Source organism: Trematomus bernacchii, unplaced genomic scaffold (genome assembly GCF_902827165.1).
Source record: "Trematomus bernacchii unplaced genomic scaffold, fTreBer1.1, whole genome shotgun sequence".
NCBI classification, from domain to species: Eukaryota; Metazoa; Chordata; class Actinopteri; order Perciformes; family Nototheniidae; genus Trematomus; species Trematomus bernacchii.
In genome coordinates this window covers 176,362-192,042 of record NW_022987676.1, presented here as the reverse complement: position 1 = coordinate 192,042, position 15,681 = coordinate 176,362, and the positions used below count along the sequence as shown (strand labels likewise).

Below are 15,681 nucleotides of genomic sequence, written 5' to 3'. Positions count from 1 at the left end.
ATGAGAATGATAATAATAATAATGATGATACTAATATTAGACTTAGAGAGCACTCTTAGAGTTCTGAGAGACGTTTACATAATGGGGGAAAACCACTACTAAGCAAGCGGTGATATCTTGAGTGTATAGAGAAAGAATCAAGTAAACGGTTGGAATAAGATGGTGCTAAACAGGATATAAACCATGGGGGGTCTTTCTTATTTTGCTGTAAACTGATGTTAATTAATCGAGACTTTCTTACGTGTTTTTGATTCTCCATACCCCGTTGATGCGTGAGATAGAAACAGGCCCTATTCTGCTTTGTGTGGCGTCCCCCTGCCTCCATTGGACTCCTTTGTTTACTTCCGGAACATAGTGACATCACTATGGAACACTCACGCTCCTATTGGCTATAGCGCTCCAACACATTGTACATGATAGGCTAAGGGGCGGGACATCTCTAAGCGGTTGACCAATCTACTACCATTCTCATAGTACCCAGGCAGTATGAGGAAGACCTTTATGAACACCAAAGCATTCGATTAGGGCCCCTTTAAGTTTTCTTTCACTAATTCAAGGTACCGTGGGGAACATGGGGATCCTTTAAGTCACAGTTTCAAAGGGAAGAGCTTTAAAAGAGAGCAAGGGAGATTTGTGAATGCTATTAGGCTTTCATGCTGAGTCGTATTATCAGTACTGTCAGTGTTTGGCCGTCCCTGCTTTCCCACGGCCCGTTGTGTTTGGTGTGAAGTATTTATGTCCTGCTGTGGTGCGTGAAAAAGTGTTTTACTGTGTGTGTACATCCTCAGAGAGTTCTGAAGTCCTGAGCACAGCTTCCTCAGCCTCACTTCAGTGACTCTAACGGAGAGACATCTCAGTCCCTCCTGATATAGAGCCTCTCCAGCTGTCACTGGAGTCTAGACCCCAGTTGTCACACTCGGGTGTTAACGGGCGCTGAGGCTGAGCACGCTGCTTCACACGTCTCACTCTGCTAAATTCATGTCATACAACTGTACACATGTCACAGGGTTATTGCGTTGAGACATGAAAGCAAAGGGACAACAGAAATAGAAATGTTTTGGACTTTTCCTTTAAAGCTTTATTCAATATTTTGGTCTGAATAAATGCGCTGGTTTAGATCGTTGAACTCGGAGAGTAGAAACTAACTTTAAAAGGAGGTCTTGTAGTTGCAAAATGAGTGCGATTAGGCAGCTGGCTCGACAGTCTCTGGCCTCAAATTTGTTCAGACGCTTGAGGTAAAACGGGGGACAGGAAGTGCAAGGTGCTCAGAGGATCGTGGGTGTTTTAGGAGAATGGAGGACAGCATTTGAAGAAGCCTCGATATTGGAGAAGATGGGATTTGTTGATGTAGCTTCCTGGAAATGCAGTTAAGGATCCTTCCTTGACTTTGAGGACAATTGACTGCATTAGGTTAAGAGTTATCAAAGCAACTTAAAGGTCCCTTAGTGTTCTCTTTTTCATCAGTATATTATAACAGACAGAGAATCAGCGCTTTTGAAACAGGGCTGAAACAGAGGGGATTATGGGTAATGCTGCAATGATCTGTTTGGTGTTTCAGCCAATCAGAGACAGGCTCTGGATATATCTGAGACCTGTGACATATTGATGAAGAAGAGGATAATAGGAGACCTTTAAAGATTGTACATCATTTCCGTGTTGTGCGCCTACATTTTTTTTGTGTTTAGGATTAATGCATTGTATTATATCTTTGCGCGTAACACGCACACGCACACGCACACGCACACACACACACACACTTTATCTGCTTACACAAAGCTTTTGGGGCTGAGGGGTTTTGAAAGCTCCGGCTCGAGGTAACAGGATATTCCACTTTGGGGAGTTTTGGGGGTGCTGAGGTTCGGACCACTAACTCACGTCCACTTTTTCTTCTGCACCAAAATGAAGTAATCTCCCTGTAGAGCGACTTCCTAACACAATTTATGATCCTGTCTCCGTCTTTGTACTTTCATTCCTCCTCCCCCCCTCCTCCCCCTCCTCCTCCCCCCCTCCTCCCCCTCCTCCTCCTCCTCCCCCTCCTCCTCATTCCTTTGTGTTTCCTTAAAGGAGTAACCCTGTTTGAGCGGATGTTGGCTCCATCTCCCCTCAGCACTGTACGTGTTTTTATATTGATATTTTACTTTTGTGAGTTCTTCAGTGACAACAAGTGTATATAGTAAATAAACATGGGTTCATGGACACTTATTATTTCAAGGTTCAAGGTTCTTTATTGTCAAACTAACATCGCTACAGAGTAATTATGTCGTTGAAAATCTTAGGTCCACGTCCTTCATCATAACGCATTATTCAAACCCAACAAAACGGGATGGGTTTTCAGGAGTTTGAGTAACTTAAGGTTTTAATTATTCTCTCAACACTGGAGAAGGAAAAGGCCTCACTTCCTGTGAAGCAACGCCTTTTTGGCACAATATCTGATTGTTGCTCTGTTATCGCAGCCTCTGTTGGTTTGATCCCAATGCACTTCAAAACTCACCATTCTTGGTTTTCATGAGTTTTAATTCTTTTAATTATTCTTTAAAAACTGGAAAAGGAAAAGTCCTTCCTTCACAAGACAAATACACCAGAGCAGGTTAAGCACAAGACACACCAGACATCAAATGTTGATACGTTCAAGATGTACGCTGACTGAAGTAAGAGACACTTTTGGGTTTTATCATCAGGCTGCACCCAATAATCCTGCACACTTTTCTCCAGAGGACAGGAGTGTGTGCAGTCTTTAAAGGGACACCTTTACACACAATCTAACAGTTCCTCAAAGGTCCCGGTGTGGCTCTGTTTGTTTCTGTCTCCAGTATTTCTTTAATCTTCATGTTAAGGCTCCCAGGGTCACCAAGACGTGAAATAACTATTTTCCGATGTCTTGTAAACCACTTTTCCCTGAGGGGTTTGAATACATTTCTGAGTGATAACATTTTCATCTTGCTTTTTCTTTTGTATTTATAGTCTCGTAACTATTTGTACATCCATGTGACATCCCTGCAGCCCACATACTGTATGCTGATAGCTTAGCTTGTTATGAACCAAACATGTACACGACTTCATTGTGCGGCACAGGGTTCATGCTTTAAAAGCCCAGGCGAGCCAATCATGTGAAAAAAGGGCTTTGACCTCAGCAAGTGTGTGAGAAATACTGTGTGTTATTATAACATGCATCCCATGAATGAGAACACCCTCATCAATCAAAGAGATCCCTTTTATTTAACTAGTAAACCATTTGATTAAAGCACGATTAAGGTGCAGTATCTATCATGTGTAAATGTTTGAAAATAGTTGGAAATCAGGCGATATCCTGAAGTGACTTCCTCAGTAACAGTCACTCACTCACTGTGTCATATCTCTGGCTCTCGTCACACACTTGAGGTTTGTCAGGTTGTGTTTACAGAAGATTTTAAATGATGGAGGCGGTCACCAGCTACCAGCTAAACTCTACCTCTCTGTTATCACGGGGGAGGACACAGGTTTATGTCGACCTTTCATTCTGTCTCACAGTGGCTGCAGTGGATTGTGGGTAACGGAATCCAGCTGTTTTGTTGTGTGTGTGTGTGTGTGTGTGTGTGTGTGTGTGTGTGTGTGTGTGTGTGTGTGTGTGTGTGTGTGTGTGTGTGTGTGTGTGTGTGTGTGTGTGTGTGTGTGTGTGTGTGTGTGTGTGTGTGTGTGTGTGTGTGTGGCTTCGCTTCCATCATGCGGTCTTCTCTCCGCTCTGCAGATAGCTGAGGGTGGGCTCTGCGCCGTGAAGTCCTCCGTCACGTTTAATCAAGAATTCATGAGAGAGCGGAGAGGAGTGAGTTATGAGAACATGCTGCGAGAGGAGGCATCTGGGGAAGTGACTTCTCTACGGATTGAGCTCATCATTCCTCACCTCACCTCACATGTCACATTTCAAACCCTGAGCCAGTCTCCGAGCAGAGGGCATGGAGCTGTGTTCGTCAGCCCCGCCCTGACCATTTGCTTAGCTTAAGAGCTTTAGACTTCCAACGGTTTCTTTCCCTTTACATGGCTGAGCTAAATATCAAGTCTCTAACAAAGATGTCTCGATCACAGCATCTAAATCAGAAGCTACACGCGCTTCAAATCACAGTCATTATCAGTAATCGGTCTGAATGATGCCCAGACTTCTGCAAAGATAATCCAGCAGCAATGAACTGTAATCAAGCAGTTACATATCAACTTCAGTAATCGGGAGTAAAGTAGTAAATCTACTATTATAGCTACCGTGCATTTATAAGTTGTGTGCTGGGCCAAGGGCCTTCGGTGAAGATTACACCTTCAAATGTTCAGAAAACACTACATCATGCAATAAGTTATCAGTTATAAGGTTTAATCAATCAATACTTTTGTTTTAATATAGCCCAAGTCTCAGGGTCTGTACGTTTATACAGAATATGAATATGACTATGATTTTTTAAAATTTGTATTGCTGTTCGAGCTGCCTTTTAGAAAATGCTGTCTCTGTGGTTAATGTTGTGAATATTGTTGAAAATCCATATGAATTTCCCCTGGATTACACCAGCTGCAAATATTTCCTCACTCGGTCCTAAAGATTATTCATCCAGAGCTTTGCAAACTTTCATTTCAATGTGTAGACTCCAAGAGTTGTCCGAAGCCAATTCTTTCTATGATTAGTTTATTTTTCTTTTGACTAAAGCGTGATTAATATTTCATCTGATTCCAATCATTCCTGTCCTGCTCTGTCACCACATCGCTCCGGCAGCAGCACCCTTAAAGGAATGACGAGCGTCTCTTTGAAACCCTGTGACTGCTCTATAAACAGCACACAAAGAGGGTGTCCTTAAACTTTGACATGGACTCCGAACAATGGCGGTCGGATGCCGTGTCACAGCAGAAGCACTTGTGTAATACTGGTTTATAATATATCTATCAGTGGAGCCTGCGGTCGGCTGCAGACGCTGCATTGTGAGGAAGCATCAAGACGTGCATTGTTGTTGGCGTGAGTCTCGGAGTGAATACAGAGTGCTTTGGTGACTTTAGCAACACATGTTCACATTAGCTCATCACTTCACAAAACAAAAGTAAAACTGACACGAACACTGCAAGACATTTACGTGCATTTATCATTTTGTAGAATCTGATTCTGCACATTGAATATTTAAGTCTCCCCCACTCTTGACTTATTGTTATTTTAGAGAGAGGTGCAGGAATGAGGCCCGAACACAGACATGAGTCAGCATTTTATCTCTTCATATCCAGTCAATGGTTTTCTAATGATGCTGTAGTTCCTTCATAGTCCAACATTAGCCACCTTTAGCTTAGCGGGGGTGACGTGAAGTCATGTGACCGTGCTGTAGTTCCTTTATAGCCCAACATTAGCCACCTTTAGCTTAGTGGTGGTGACGTGAAGTCATGTGACCGTGCCGTAGTTCCTTTATAGCCCAACATTAGCCACCTTTAGCTTAGCGGTGGTGACGTGAAGTCATGTGACCGTGCCGTAGTTCCTTTATAGCCCAACATTAGCCACCTTTAGCTTAGCGGTGGTGACGTGAAGTCATGTGACCGTGCCGTAGTTCCTTTATAGCCCAACATTAGCCACCTTTAGCTTAGCGGTGGTGACGTGAAGTCATGTGACCGTGCTGTAGTTCCTTTATAGCCCAACATTAGCCACCTTTAGCTTAGCGGTGGTGACGTGAAGTCATGTGACCGTGCTGTAGTTCCTTTATAGCCCAACATTAGCCACCTTTAGCTTAGCGGTGGTGACGTGAAGTCATGTGACCGTGCTGTAGTTCCTTTATAGCCCAACATTAGCCTCCTTTAGCTTAGCGGTGGTGACGTGAAGTCATGTGACCGTGCTGTAGTTCCTTTATAGCCCAACATTAGCCGCCTTTAGCTTAGCGGTGGTGACGTGAAGTCATGTGACCGTGCTGTAGTTCCTTTATAGCCCAACATTAGTTTTTTACAACATTGGCTGCTTCTGGTTCACATTAGTGGCTCTTGAACGCACGATTTTGGTTAATAAAATACCTGTGATTCGAACTTACATTTGATACTTAGATATGAATGACATTCATGCAAACACTCCCTTTTTCAACCTGCAGTTCCCCTAAATTTCCTTTCCCTTGCTTGCCTGCCAGCTGACGGCTCTGACCCCATGTTTGTTTGTGTGTGTGTGTGTGTGTGTGTGTGTGTGTGTGTGTGTGTGTGTGTGTGTGTGTGTGTGTGTGTGTGTGTGTGTGTGTGTGTGTGTGTGTGTGTGTGTGTGTGTGTGTGTGTGTGTGTGTGTGTGTGTGTGTGTGTGTGTGTGTGTGTGTGTGTGTGTGTGTGTGTGTGTGTGTGTGTGTGTGTGTGTGTGTGTGTGTGTGTGTGTGTGTGTGTGTGTGTGTGTGTGTGTGTGTGTGTGTGTGTGTGTGTGTGTGTGTGTGTGTGTGTGTGTGTGTGTGTGTGTGTGTGTGTGTTGTCGGGCTGCGTTGCTGCAGGCTTGGTTTCACGGGCGACGGACTGTGTGATAAACACAGGCTGAGCGGGTTTCTCTCTGACCCCAGCCAGGCGTACCCTGGGTGGGCTGTGGTAACCCGTCGCCTCGACCTGCGGTTCCTCATCCCTCGGGCTCATCGAGGATATAAAACAGCAAATTCAATGTGTTGGAGCAGTGTGTGTGACTGTTTGTTTGTAAGACAGGGGTAAAAGTGTGCTTATGTCCCTTGTATTGAACGTGTGTGTGTGGACATGTTTTAGCAAGAGATAAAGACAACGCCGCAATCACATTTTTTTGCAAGTGTTTTTCTTATTCCAGCAACTTACTAAAAGACACAATGTCTAATGCATCGTTAGTTATGTGTTTTTCTTTTTTTGCTAAAACTATTTTATGTTGCATTGTCGGAGAAGCCTGGGATTTAATGGTTTTTAAATCAGTGCAGAAGACAAAGCTTCTTTAGTAATTGTATAGAGAATAGCATTCACCTTACTTTCCTTTGTGCCTCTGTTGTGAATGGGGATTAACCCCAACCATCTTCTCTCCTTTATGTCTTTCAGAGTTTGAGGCCTGCCGTCACCATGCTGCCTTACTTCCTGCTCCTCTGCCTCCACTCTGGTCTGGTGGTATCCTACGAATGCCCGGTTGACTGTTCCTGCCAGGGCCAGGCCTCCATCTTCTGCATTCAACGGCGCTCCAACGTCATGCCTCGTGTCCCCACCTCCATCACAAATCTATACATCTTCCAGAACGGCATCGACTCTTTGTCCCAAGATGACTTCAGAGGCCTGGGGGAGACGGAGCTTCTAGATCTGAGCCAGAATCAGCTGGTGGAAATTCCAGACGGTGTGTTTGAGATGCTGTTGAAGCTGAAGAACTTAGACCTGTCCTCTAACCAGATCACACACATTTCCAAAGACAGTTTCTCTGGGTTGGTCCAGCTGGAGAGACTGTATCTTCATGCCAACCGCATTCAGAGCATCCATCCGGAGGCTTTTGACGGTTTAGAGATGCTGCTGGAACTCAAGCTCCAACGAAACCAGCTCACATCTCTGCCATCCCTTCAGTTCCCCAAACTTCTGCTGCTAGACCTCAGTCACAACACCATCCCAACCCTGGGACACTCAGACCTGCAGACCCCGCACCTGGAGGCCCTTAAGGTGTCTTCTGTTGGGCTCACCTCTGTGGATGAGGATCTCATAGCCTCTCTGGGAAACCTACATGAGCTCGACATCTCCACAAACCAGTTAACTGAGGTGCCCCCGGCTCTGCAGCAGGACTCCCTCAAGGGGCTGATCAAGCTCAGCCTGGCTGCCAACCCATTGGGTGATCTGAGGGTGGAGGACTTCCAGAAGCTGATCGGACTTCAAGAACTGGATCTAAGTGGTCTTAACCTCCAGGGATTTTCTCAGAGTTTCTTCCAGACCTTCCCCAGGCTGGTGCACCTGACAGCGGCTGAGAACCCGTTTAACTGCTTGTGTCCATTAGCTTGGTTCCCCGTCTGGCTTAAGGAGAAGAATGTGAATCTTGGGCGTCCTGAGGAAACCAGATGTCACTTCCCTTTGGTTAATGCCGGGAAGATGCTTTCAGCGCTGGAGCACAAAGATTTTGGGTGTCCACCTTCTACAACAGTGCTGATTGACTCCCCCATTGGAAGTACTCCTGTTCCCCAGGTGTCCACCACATCTCCAGAGACCATCCATACCAACGCCATACCGCCCCCTCCTCCACCCAGTGAGGCCACCATCTCCTCAAAAACAGACCGCCCCCATTCCCCAGAACCTCCAGTCTCTCCAAGCTCCACCAACAGGGAGGTAGGGGAGCACATCTGCCCACCAAACATCTGCCTCAATGGGGGCACTTGTAATTTTGACCCGTTAGGTCAACTCAGCTGTTTGTGTCCGTCGGGAACATCTGGCCTCTACTGTGAAAATGTGGAGGAGGTTCCTGAGCCCCCGAAACCTTCAGAGGTTTTGTTAGTCGCCCCTGTGATTCCTGTTGAACTGGATGCTATCAGCTCACGGCACGTCACCTCCACATCTATCCTTCTGGACCTGCACCGATTCATTGAGACACGGCCAGACATCCGGGGAATCCGGTTGACCTACCGTAACCTCTCAGGGCCTGACCGCCGCCCCATAATCCTGAGTGTACCGGCATCCTACCCTGAGTACACTTTGCGTGGTTTGCTACCCAACTGTACCTACTCAGTCTGTGCCAGTCCCCTGGAGGAAAGAATCAGCTCCAGGACCAACAGCTCTGTTGAAACAGGGTCATGTACGGAGGCTCGTACTGAAGGGATACCGTGGATGTCTACAGAGTCCAGGGTGGAGACCCAGAGCCCGCTGACATACACCCTCATCCCTGCCTTGGCTGCACTGGCGCTGGTGCTCGGGTTGGCCGTGGTGGCCGGGACGATCATTTGTGTCCGAAAGAGGAGGCAGGCCAAGGCGGGAATGGAGCTGGAGCTAGGCCCGGCAGATCCAGATCCAATGGAACTGGAGGGGACCAAGGCCTGCCTGGAGAACGGGGGAAATGGTATACTACCCCAAAAACAAACAGAGATTGACAGACGTCAAACTCCTCAGCCACCTCCATCCTTGCAACAAAATGGGGGTTTGGACATTGAAGTACCCTTAATGCAAGGCCATTGCCCATCAAATAACAATATGGCGTCATTAAAGCCATCCTACTTCTAATAACCAACAAAATGCAAACACTTGGAAAGATTTAGCAGCGACTGAAATTGTGGGATCCGGCTACGTAGCTCACTTAGTGGTTAAAAAAGAATCTGATTTCCATTCCAATTTCAGATATCCATGATTACTCTCCTTTACTGTCCAGATTGTACCACTACAAACTGGATCATCTATTTTTTTTAGATACTGAATGATGAATTTAGGAATAAAGCACATTAGAAATGTGCTGAACCACTGTGGGACTATGACGCAGTTTAAAGTCATCGAGCCGAGCTAACCAAGTGATTCAACTAAGTGCAATTGACTAGAAGGGTCTTAGTAGCAGACAGAAAACAGAAGTGCCTTTTTGCATCGACACAACTGTAACCAGTGGATTTTTCTCTTTGCTTGTATGAAAGAAACTATATGAAGGAGCTGTAATCCTTCCTGCTGGATTTGGGAGAAAAGTGCCTCAGACTTTGGGCTGCAGAACTGCCGCAAGTGACAGTGGTTTAAATAATGACAGAGATGCAGAGACCAAACGTCCCGGCACAAAACGGTTCATCGATCAACGCGAACCGCTCCATGGGAGTTATAAAAAGAACTTGCACTGAAAAGAAATCTTTCTTTCCCTCTGTAGTGTCCACAGGACTGATGATGGTCACATAAAGAAAAGCGGTCTAAGGATTGTGTGTAGCTGTGGACATTCTCAGATCAAACAAAACTATAATTCAGGCAAAATTGGATTATTCAGTGTTTTTGGATTAACTATAATTCTCTCCACACGTCTTGAAGATTCTCTCTTTGGGGAGATTAATTTGCTGTGAAAGATAAATGGACTGAATGAACAGCCATTGAAAAAGGACTTTGCCTGCATCGCTCTGTGACTGGAGGCCGTTTTGTGTTTATCATGATACCCTGTTTCTGTTTTCTTGTTTTTGTATTTCTATCCTGTTTTTTGCTGCCGAGGTCCATTCAGTATTGCTATGGTTGTGAGTTAAAACGTTACTAACTGTTCCCCCTTGAAATAGCCTGCCAGTCATCATGGATTCTTTAATTTTGTATTTGCATCCTAGGGAAACCTTTTTTTGAGCTAAAAGCACTAAAAGAAGCTAACATTTATCAAATATATACTAAAAAAACATTAATTTAAAGATAAAACCAGAACACAAGTCATCTTTACTTCGAGGTTCGACGAAGTGTGAATGTAGCTGCCATGAGTCAGTGACTTTGATTTTCTCTGCTGCATAAGAAAAGCCTCTGACTGTTTTTGACAAAGTTCCTAAATGTGTGTTCAAAGGCCTTTCACCACAGAAGCCACTCCTACAAAGCTGCAGACACGTGCCGAGAGATGAAAGCAAATTCAAAGAGCTCGAAGGAAATGAGCTGCGAGTGTGACTGAGTTTTAGGCGATAGTTTCCTGGGTTGTTTCTGAGATATGATCTAGACGTTTGTTCTCACACACCACTCTCCGCCTCCTACCCGGCACTGCCTCGTGTGTTTGGATTGTTGCTTGTTTACAGCCAGCCAGACTGTGAAATGCACAGGCTCAGTGTGCCGTTCTGATCCATTTGCTCTCTCTTTCCTGTCTGGTGCTGGGAACGTCACAAGATTTGAGTTTTTCCTTTAGAGAAAGAATCTTAAATTGCAAACAAAAGGTTTACAGAGTGTCATATTACATGCTGATGTTTATTTCTAGAACAATAGTACGATGGTCGACAGGTGCAAACCCGTTAAAACGGGCCAACACATTGCAATTGGAGAAATGCAATGCCCTTTCAAAAAATATGTAAATATAGAAACTGACATTTTCCAAAACACACTCAGAAACATCTCCAGCAACTTGAGGAGACATGCTGTGGAGACCAGGGGACACTAAAGAGTGACGCACACAGCTGGAGACCAGGGGACACTAAAGAGTGACGCACACAGCTGGAGACCAGGGGACACTAAAGAGTGACGCACACAGCTGGGAGACCAGGGGACACTAAAGAGTGACGCACACAGCTGGAGACCAGGGGACACTAAAGAGTGACGCACACAGCTGGAGACCAGGGGACACTAAAGAGTGACGCACACAGCTGGGAGACCAGGGGACACTAAAGAGTGACGCACACAGCTGGAGACCAGGGGACACTAAAGAGTGACGCACACAGCTGGAGACCAGGGGACACTAAAGAGTGACGCACACAGCTGGGAGACCAGGGGACACTAAAGAGTGACGCACACAGCTGGAGACCAGGGGACACTAAAGAGTGACGCACACAGCTGGGAGACCAGGGGACACTAAAGAGTGACGCACACAGCTGGGAGACCAGGGGACACTAAAGAGTGACGCACACAGCTGGGAGACCAGGGGACACTAAAGAGTGACGCACACAGCTGGGAGACCAGGGGACACTAAAGAGTGACGCACACAGCTGGAGACCAGGGGACACTAAAGAGTGACGCACACAGCTGGGAGACCAGGGGACACTAAAGAGTAACACACACAGCTGGAGACCAGGGGACACTAAAGAGTGACCCACACAGCTGGGAGACCAGGGGACACTAAAGAGTGACGCACACAGCTGGGAGACCAGGGGACACTAAAGAGTGACGCACACAGCTGGGAGACCAGGGGACACTAAAGAGTGACGCACACAGCTGGGAGACCAGGGGACACTAAAGAGTGACGCACACAGCTGGGAGACCTGGGGACACTAAAGAGTGACGCACACAGCTGGGAGACCAGGGGACACTAAAGAGTGACGCACACAGCTGGGAGACCAGGGGACACTAAAGAGTGACGCACACAGCTGGGAGACCAGGGGACACTAAAGAGTGACCCACACAGCTGGGAGACCAGGGGACACTAAAGAGTGACGCACACAGCTGGGAGACCAGGGGACACTAAAGAGTGACGCACACAGCTGGGAGACCAGGGGACACTAAAGAGTGACGCACACAGCTGGGAGACCAGGGGACACTAAAGAGTGACGCACACAGCTGGGAGATCAGGGGACACTTTAGTACCTGTCGGCCACCGTACTCTTCGCTAGAGAAATAATCTTAAATTGCAAAAAAAGTACAACAGGTTTACAGAGACGTGCCTTAGCAACATCCCTGACATCTTGTCGTGTCATATTACATGCTGATGTGCATTTCTAGAACAAAAGGGCCTTTATTTCACCTCACAAGACTTTGATATTGTGTGTGTGTGTGTGTGTGTGTGTGTGTGTGTGTGTGTGTGTGTGTGTGTGTGTGTGTGTGTGTGTGTGTGTGTGTGTGTGTGTGTGTGTGTGTGTGTGTGTGTGTGTGTGTGTGTGTGTGTGTGTGTGTGTGTGTGTGTGTGTGTGTGTGTGTGTGTGTGTGTGTGTGTGTGTGTGTGTGTGTGTGTGTGTGTGTGTGTGTGTGTGTGTGTGTGTGTGTGTGTGTGTGTGTGTGTGTGTGTGTGTGTGTGTGTGTAGTCCATGCACTACACTCCAGCCCTGTCCAACATCAACTCGTCATTCTTCTTCTCTGTCTCTCTTTCTGTCCAGTACAAACACAGACTCTCGTATATCTCCTCTCCCTCGGCATATATCAACTGGAAGACTCTTTGTATTGCTTTGGACATTTAGAGGAACAGGAAATGTCTGAAATATTTTCAACTGATCCTTTCCTGTTTATTTAGGGAAACTTGTCTTTTGTATTCTTTTGTGTTTGTCAAATGCCAAAAGGGCAATGCTGAGAGAAAATAGCAGTATTAAAACGATTTAAATGTTGAATCCAACTGTGATTGTGTGTCCTTGAGTTGTGTGGTTTTATGATCGTGCAGTAATGAACATGTTCTTGATTTTCCTCCTTGTGGATTTGAGGAATTTGGCCCCATTACAGGCTGTTCTGGAAGTCGTCACAGAGCAAACAGAAACACACAGAAAGGATTTCCAGTAACAACAGAAGCTGATTACACAGCAACTGAGTCTCTCAATACCTCATCACACAACACACACACACACACACACACACACACACACCAACCTCAACCACAACATGATTACTGTGTGACGTTATGTGGGTTTGTGGATGGAGGTCATTTTCTGTATTTTTCCGTTAATGGTACAAACGGAACATAGTAACCTACAAAATAACACCATTTCCAAGTAAAAGACTATACAGTTAAATTAAATCATATGAAAAGAGAAACTCCCTCTGGATTTGAGCCTTTGCAGACCATTGACATGCACTAAAACCTTTATAACACACTGCAGGAGAGGGAGCACCACAGGAAGCAGAATAGGGCCTCTTTAACTTCCAATTTCATTACTTACAGTTTTTAACACTTTCAAGTTTTTATAAATAAGCAACTGAGGTATTATGTGATGCTGACTTTGTGAAATTAGGGGAAATAAATACACCAAGTGATTTACATGGAAACAGAAGTGTGTATTTTGGATGTTCTGTTTCCCTGTAGCGTCTGGTCTCGCCTTAAGGATATGTATTTAGTATAGTATTGATGTTTTAGCCTTTGCAGACCATTGACATGCACTACACCACATAAAGAGAATAGGGACTGTTTAAATGTGCTTTGTGTCTGGCTGTTTGCTTTTAGGGGCTGGGGACAGCAGAGGGGGAAGTGAATAGTCAAAAACTATATTTATGAGAAGATAACAGTCTCTGGTCCGTATAAATTACATGTTTTATTGATTGAACTATTTTCTGGAATAATGACAGAAATGATAAACATACCTTTTAGATTTAGAATGTTCCCATGTCCGTCTATAACTCACGCGTGTTTCAGTGTTAATATTACAAAGATGGTAACATGTACGAACAAAACATTTGTTTTATTGTATACTTTGCCTCTCTGTGAACATCTAGTCCACATTTGGTGACATTCTGATCATTATCTCCAGAGATACAGGGGATAAGACGGGCCCCATCAGAGAGGCCTACATTTTCACTATTTTCGGTCATGGGGAGGCTCCAAACATCAACCAAAAAATATGTGTTTTTTACAACCATCCATAAAGTGGTGCAGTGACGAGTCCTAAAACCAGGAAGTGAGTCAGCTTTTCACCACTTCCTGTTCCCTGGTCTCAGAGCCAATGGGATCTCTCCATAGGATTTAGGAAAAGAGCTGGAAATAAGCTCTGTGGAAAGCGAACCTGTTTGATAAATGCACGTTTTGTTCAGCTGGATCATCTCCACACGTCTACCCTACTTTTATAATGTTCTAATCATAACTCTAATCTCCAGAAGCTAAATGCTAACGTGATGCTATAAAGGAACTACAGGCGAGTCCAGCAGCACGACTTCAACGTCACGCCGACTTCAGATCCATATTCAAACACACAGATTCTAAATGGAACGAGTTGAAGCGTTTGTTTGAACAGTCTGCAGGAGGCAGGTACTTGCTTTCAAGCAGAACAGGGCAAGCTAACTTAGAGGAGTGTTTACGTGTTCGGCGTAATGACGTACAACGTCCTCCACAACTTCTGTAGTCCTATTCAGCCACTTGGTAACAACCATCGTTTTTCAGACACGTCAACTCTTCAGAAATCACCAGTGGGGTCACTGCTGATGGATTTAATGTCCTAGAACAACACGTGATCCGTCTCTTTGTCTCAACCACAGACCTTATTTCAGCTATTTTCCAGAGCCTATGGAGAGATCCCATTGGCTCTGAGACGAGGGAACAGGAAGTGGTGAAATGCTGACTCCCTTCCTGGTTTTAGGACTCGTCACTGCACCACTCTATTACATTAAGAAGACATTAAAGTCATGAAAACGCGTTGTTTGTCCTCGGGTTTGGGTTTTCTTTCCTCTACTTTGAGCTCTGCTGATGCTGATGTCAGTTTTCTCTGTGACTTGAGGTTTTAATAATTACCCAGAGCTAATAAAAGCAATATTCCAAAACTAGTTAATAAATCTAACTAGCAGCTTTTGGTAAATATGTAAAACCTTGTGAAGGTAATTTAAACTAAATGTGCAGCGTTAAGTTACTGATCAGTTTCCATGGAGAGCATCCAGAAGCAGAAGTGACCTCACTGTTCAGGTATGTCTGCTCTAAAATAACCCACTGGAGCTTTTCAAAGTTAAAGAAGACAGAGAATAATTTATTTAATGAGCTGCTGATTTTTCCAAGCAGGAGCAGCACAGGTGGAACTCATTACATTAATGATGGCTATTTCCCCGTAACCACCTGAACCAACATGCAGCCATTGTGTTATTAATTACACCTGCTGTTCAAACATTTCCGCCTCATTAAGTTATCAATCCTCCTGATGTGTAGCTGCTTTGAGAATGTGGAAGTTTCACATTGGATGAATTATTGTAAAAAGATGACATACGAAGGTTTGGCAACAGAAGTTTGGCGGAGAGCAACAGATTATCAAGTTTTGCAGGAGCACTGACCAAAACTAAAGCAAATGCAACCTAGAAAAATAGACTTTGACAAATTGTTAACCACTTACAGATCTATGCATTAGTAGTGAGGGGGGAACATGGGTATATTTATACAGAAAAAGAACACTCCGAAAAATGTTGGTTCCAGTGTTTTACCGTTCAACTAAATATCTATAAACTGGTCATCAAGTA

The 15,681-nt window shown here is 45.0% G+C and overlaps 1 protein-coding gene across 1 annotated transcript; it reads left to right on the top strand.

Moving 5' to 3' along the window:
* Window positions 1–2,067: 2,067 nt before the first annotated feature.
* On the top strand, window positions 2,068–11,050 carry LOC117487617 (vasorin-like). Its single transcript, XM_034136234.1, has 2 exons — window positions 2,068–2,111; window positions 7,003–11,050. The coding sequence occupies exons 1-2, from the start codon at window positions 2,085–2,087 to the stop codon at window positions 9,139–9,141; spliced, it is 2,166 nt and encodes a 721-aa protein (XP_033992125.1). The 5' UTR covers window positions 2,068–2,084; the 3' UTR covers window positions 9,142–11,050.
* The last annotated feature ends 4,631 nt before the right edge of the window (window positions 11,051–15,681 follow it).

What these genes read in the sequence shown, in the direction of transcription:
- LOC117487617 (XM_034136234.1), top strand. Translation starts at nt 2,085, where the DNA reads ATGTTGGCTCCATCTCCCCTCAGCACT. An exon ending in CTCCATCTCCCCTCAGCACT is followed by an intron (nt 2,112 to 7,002) that starts GTACGTGTTTTT and finishes TATGTCTTTCAG; the next exon opens with AGTTTGAGGCCTGCCGTCAC.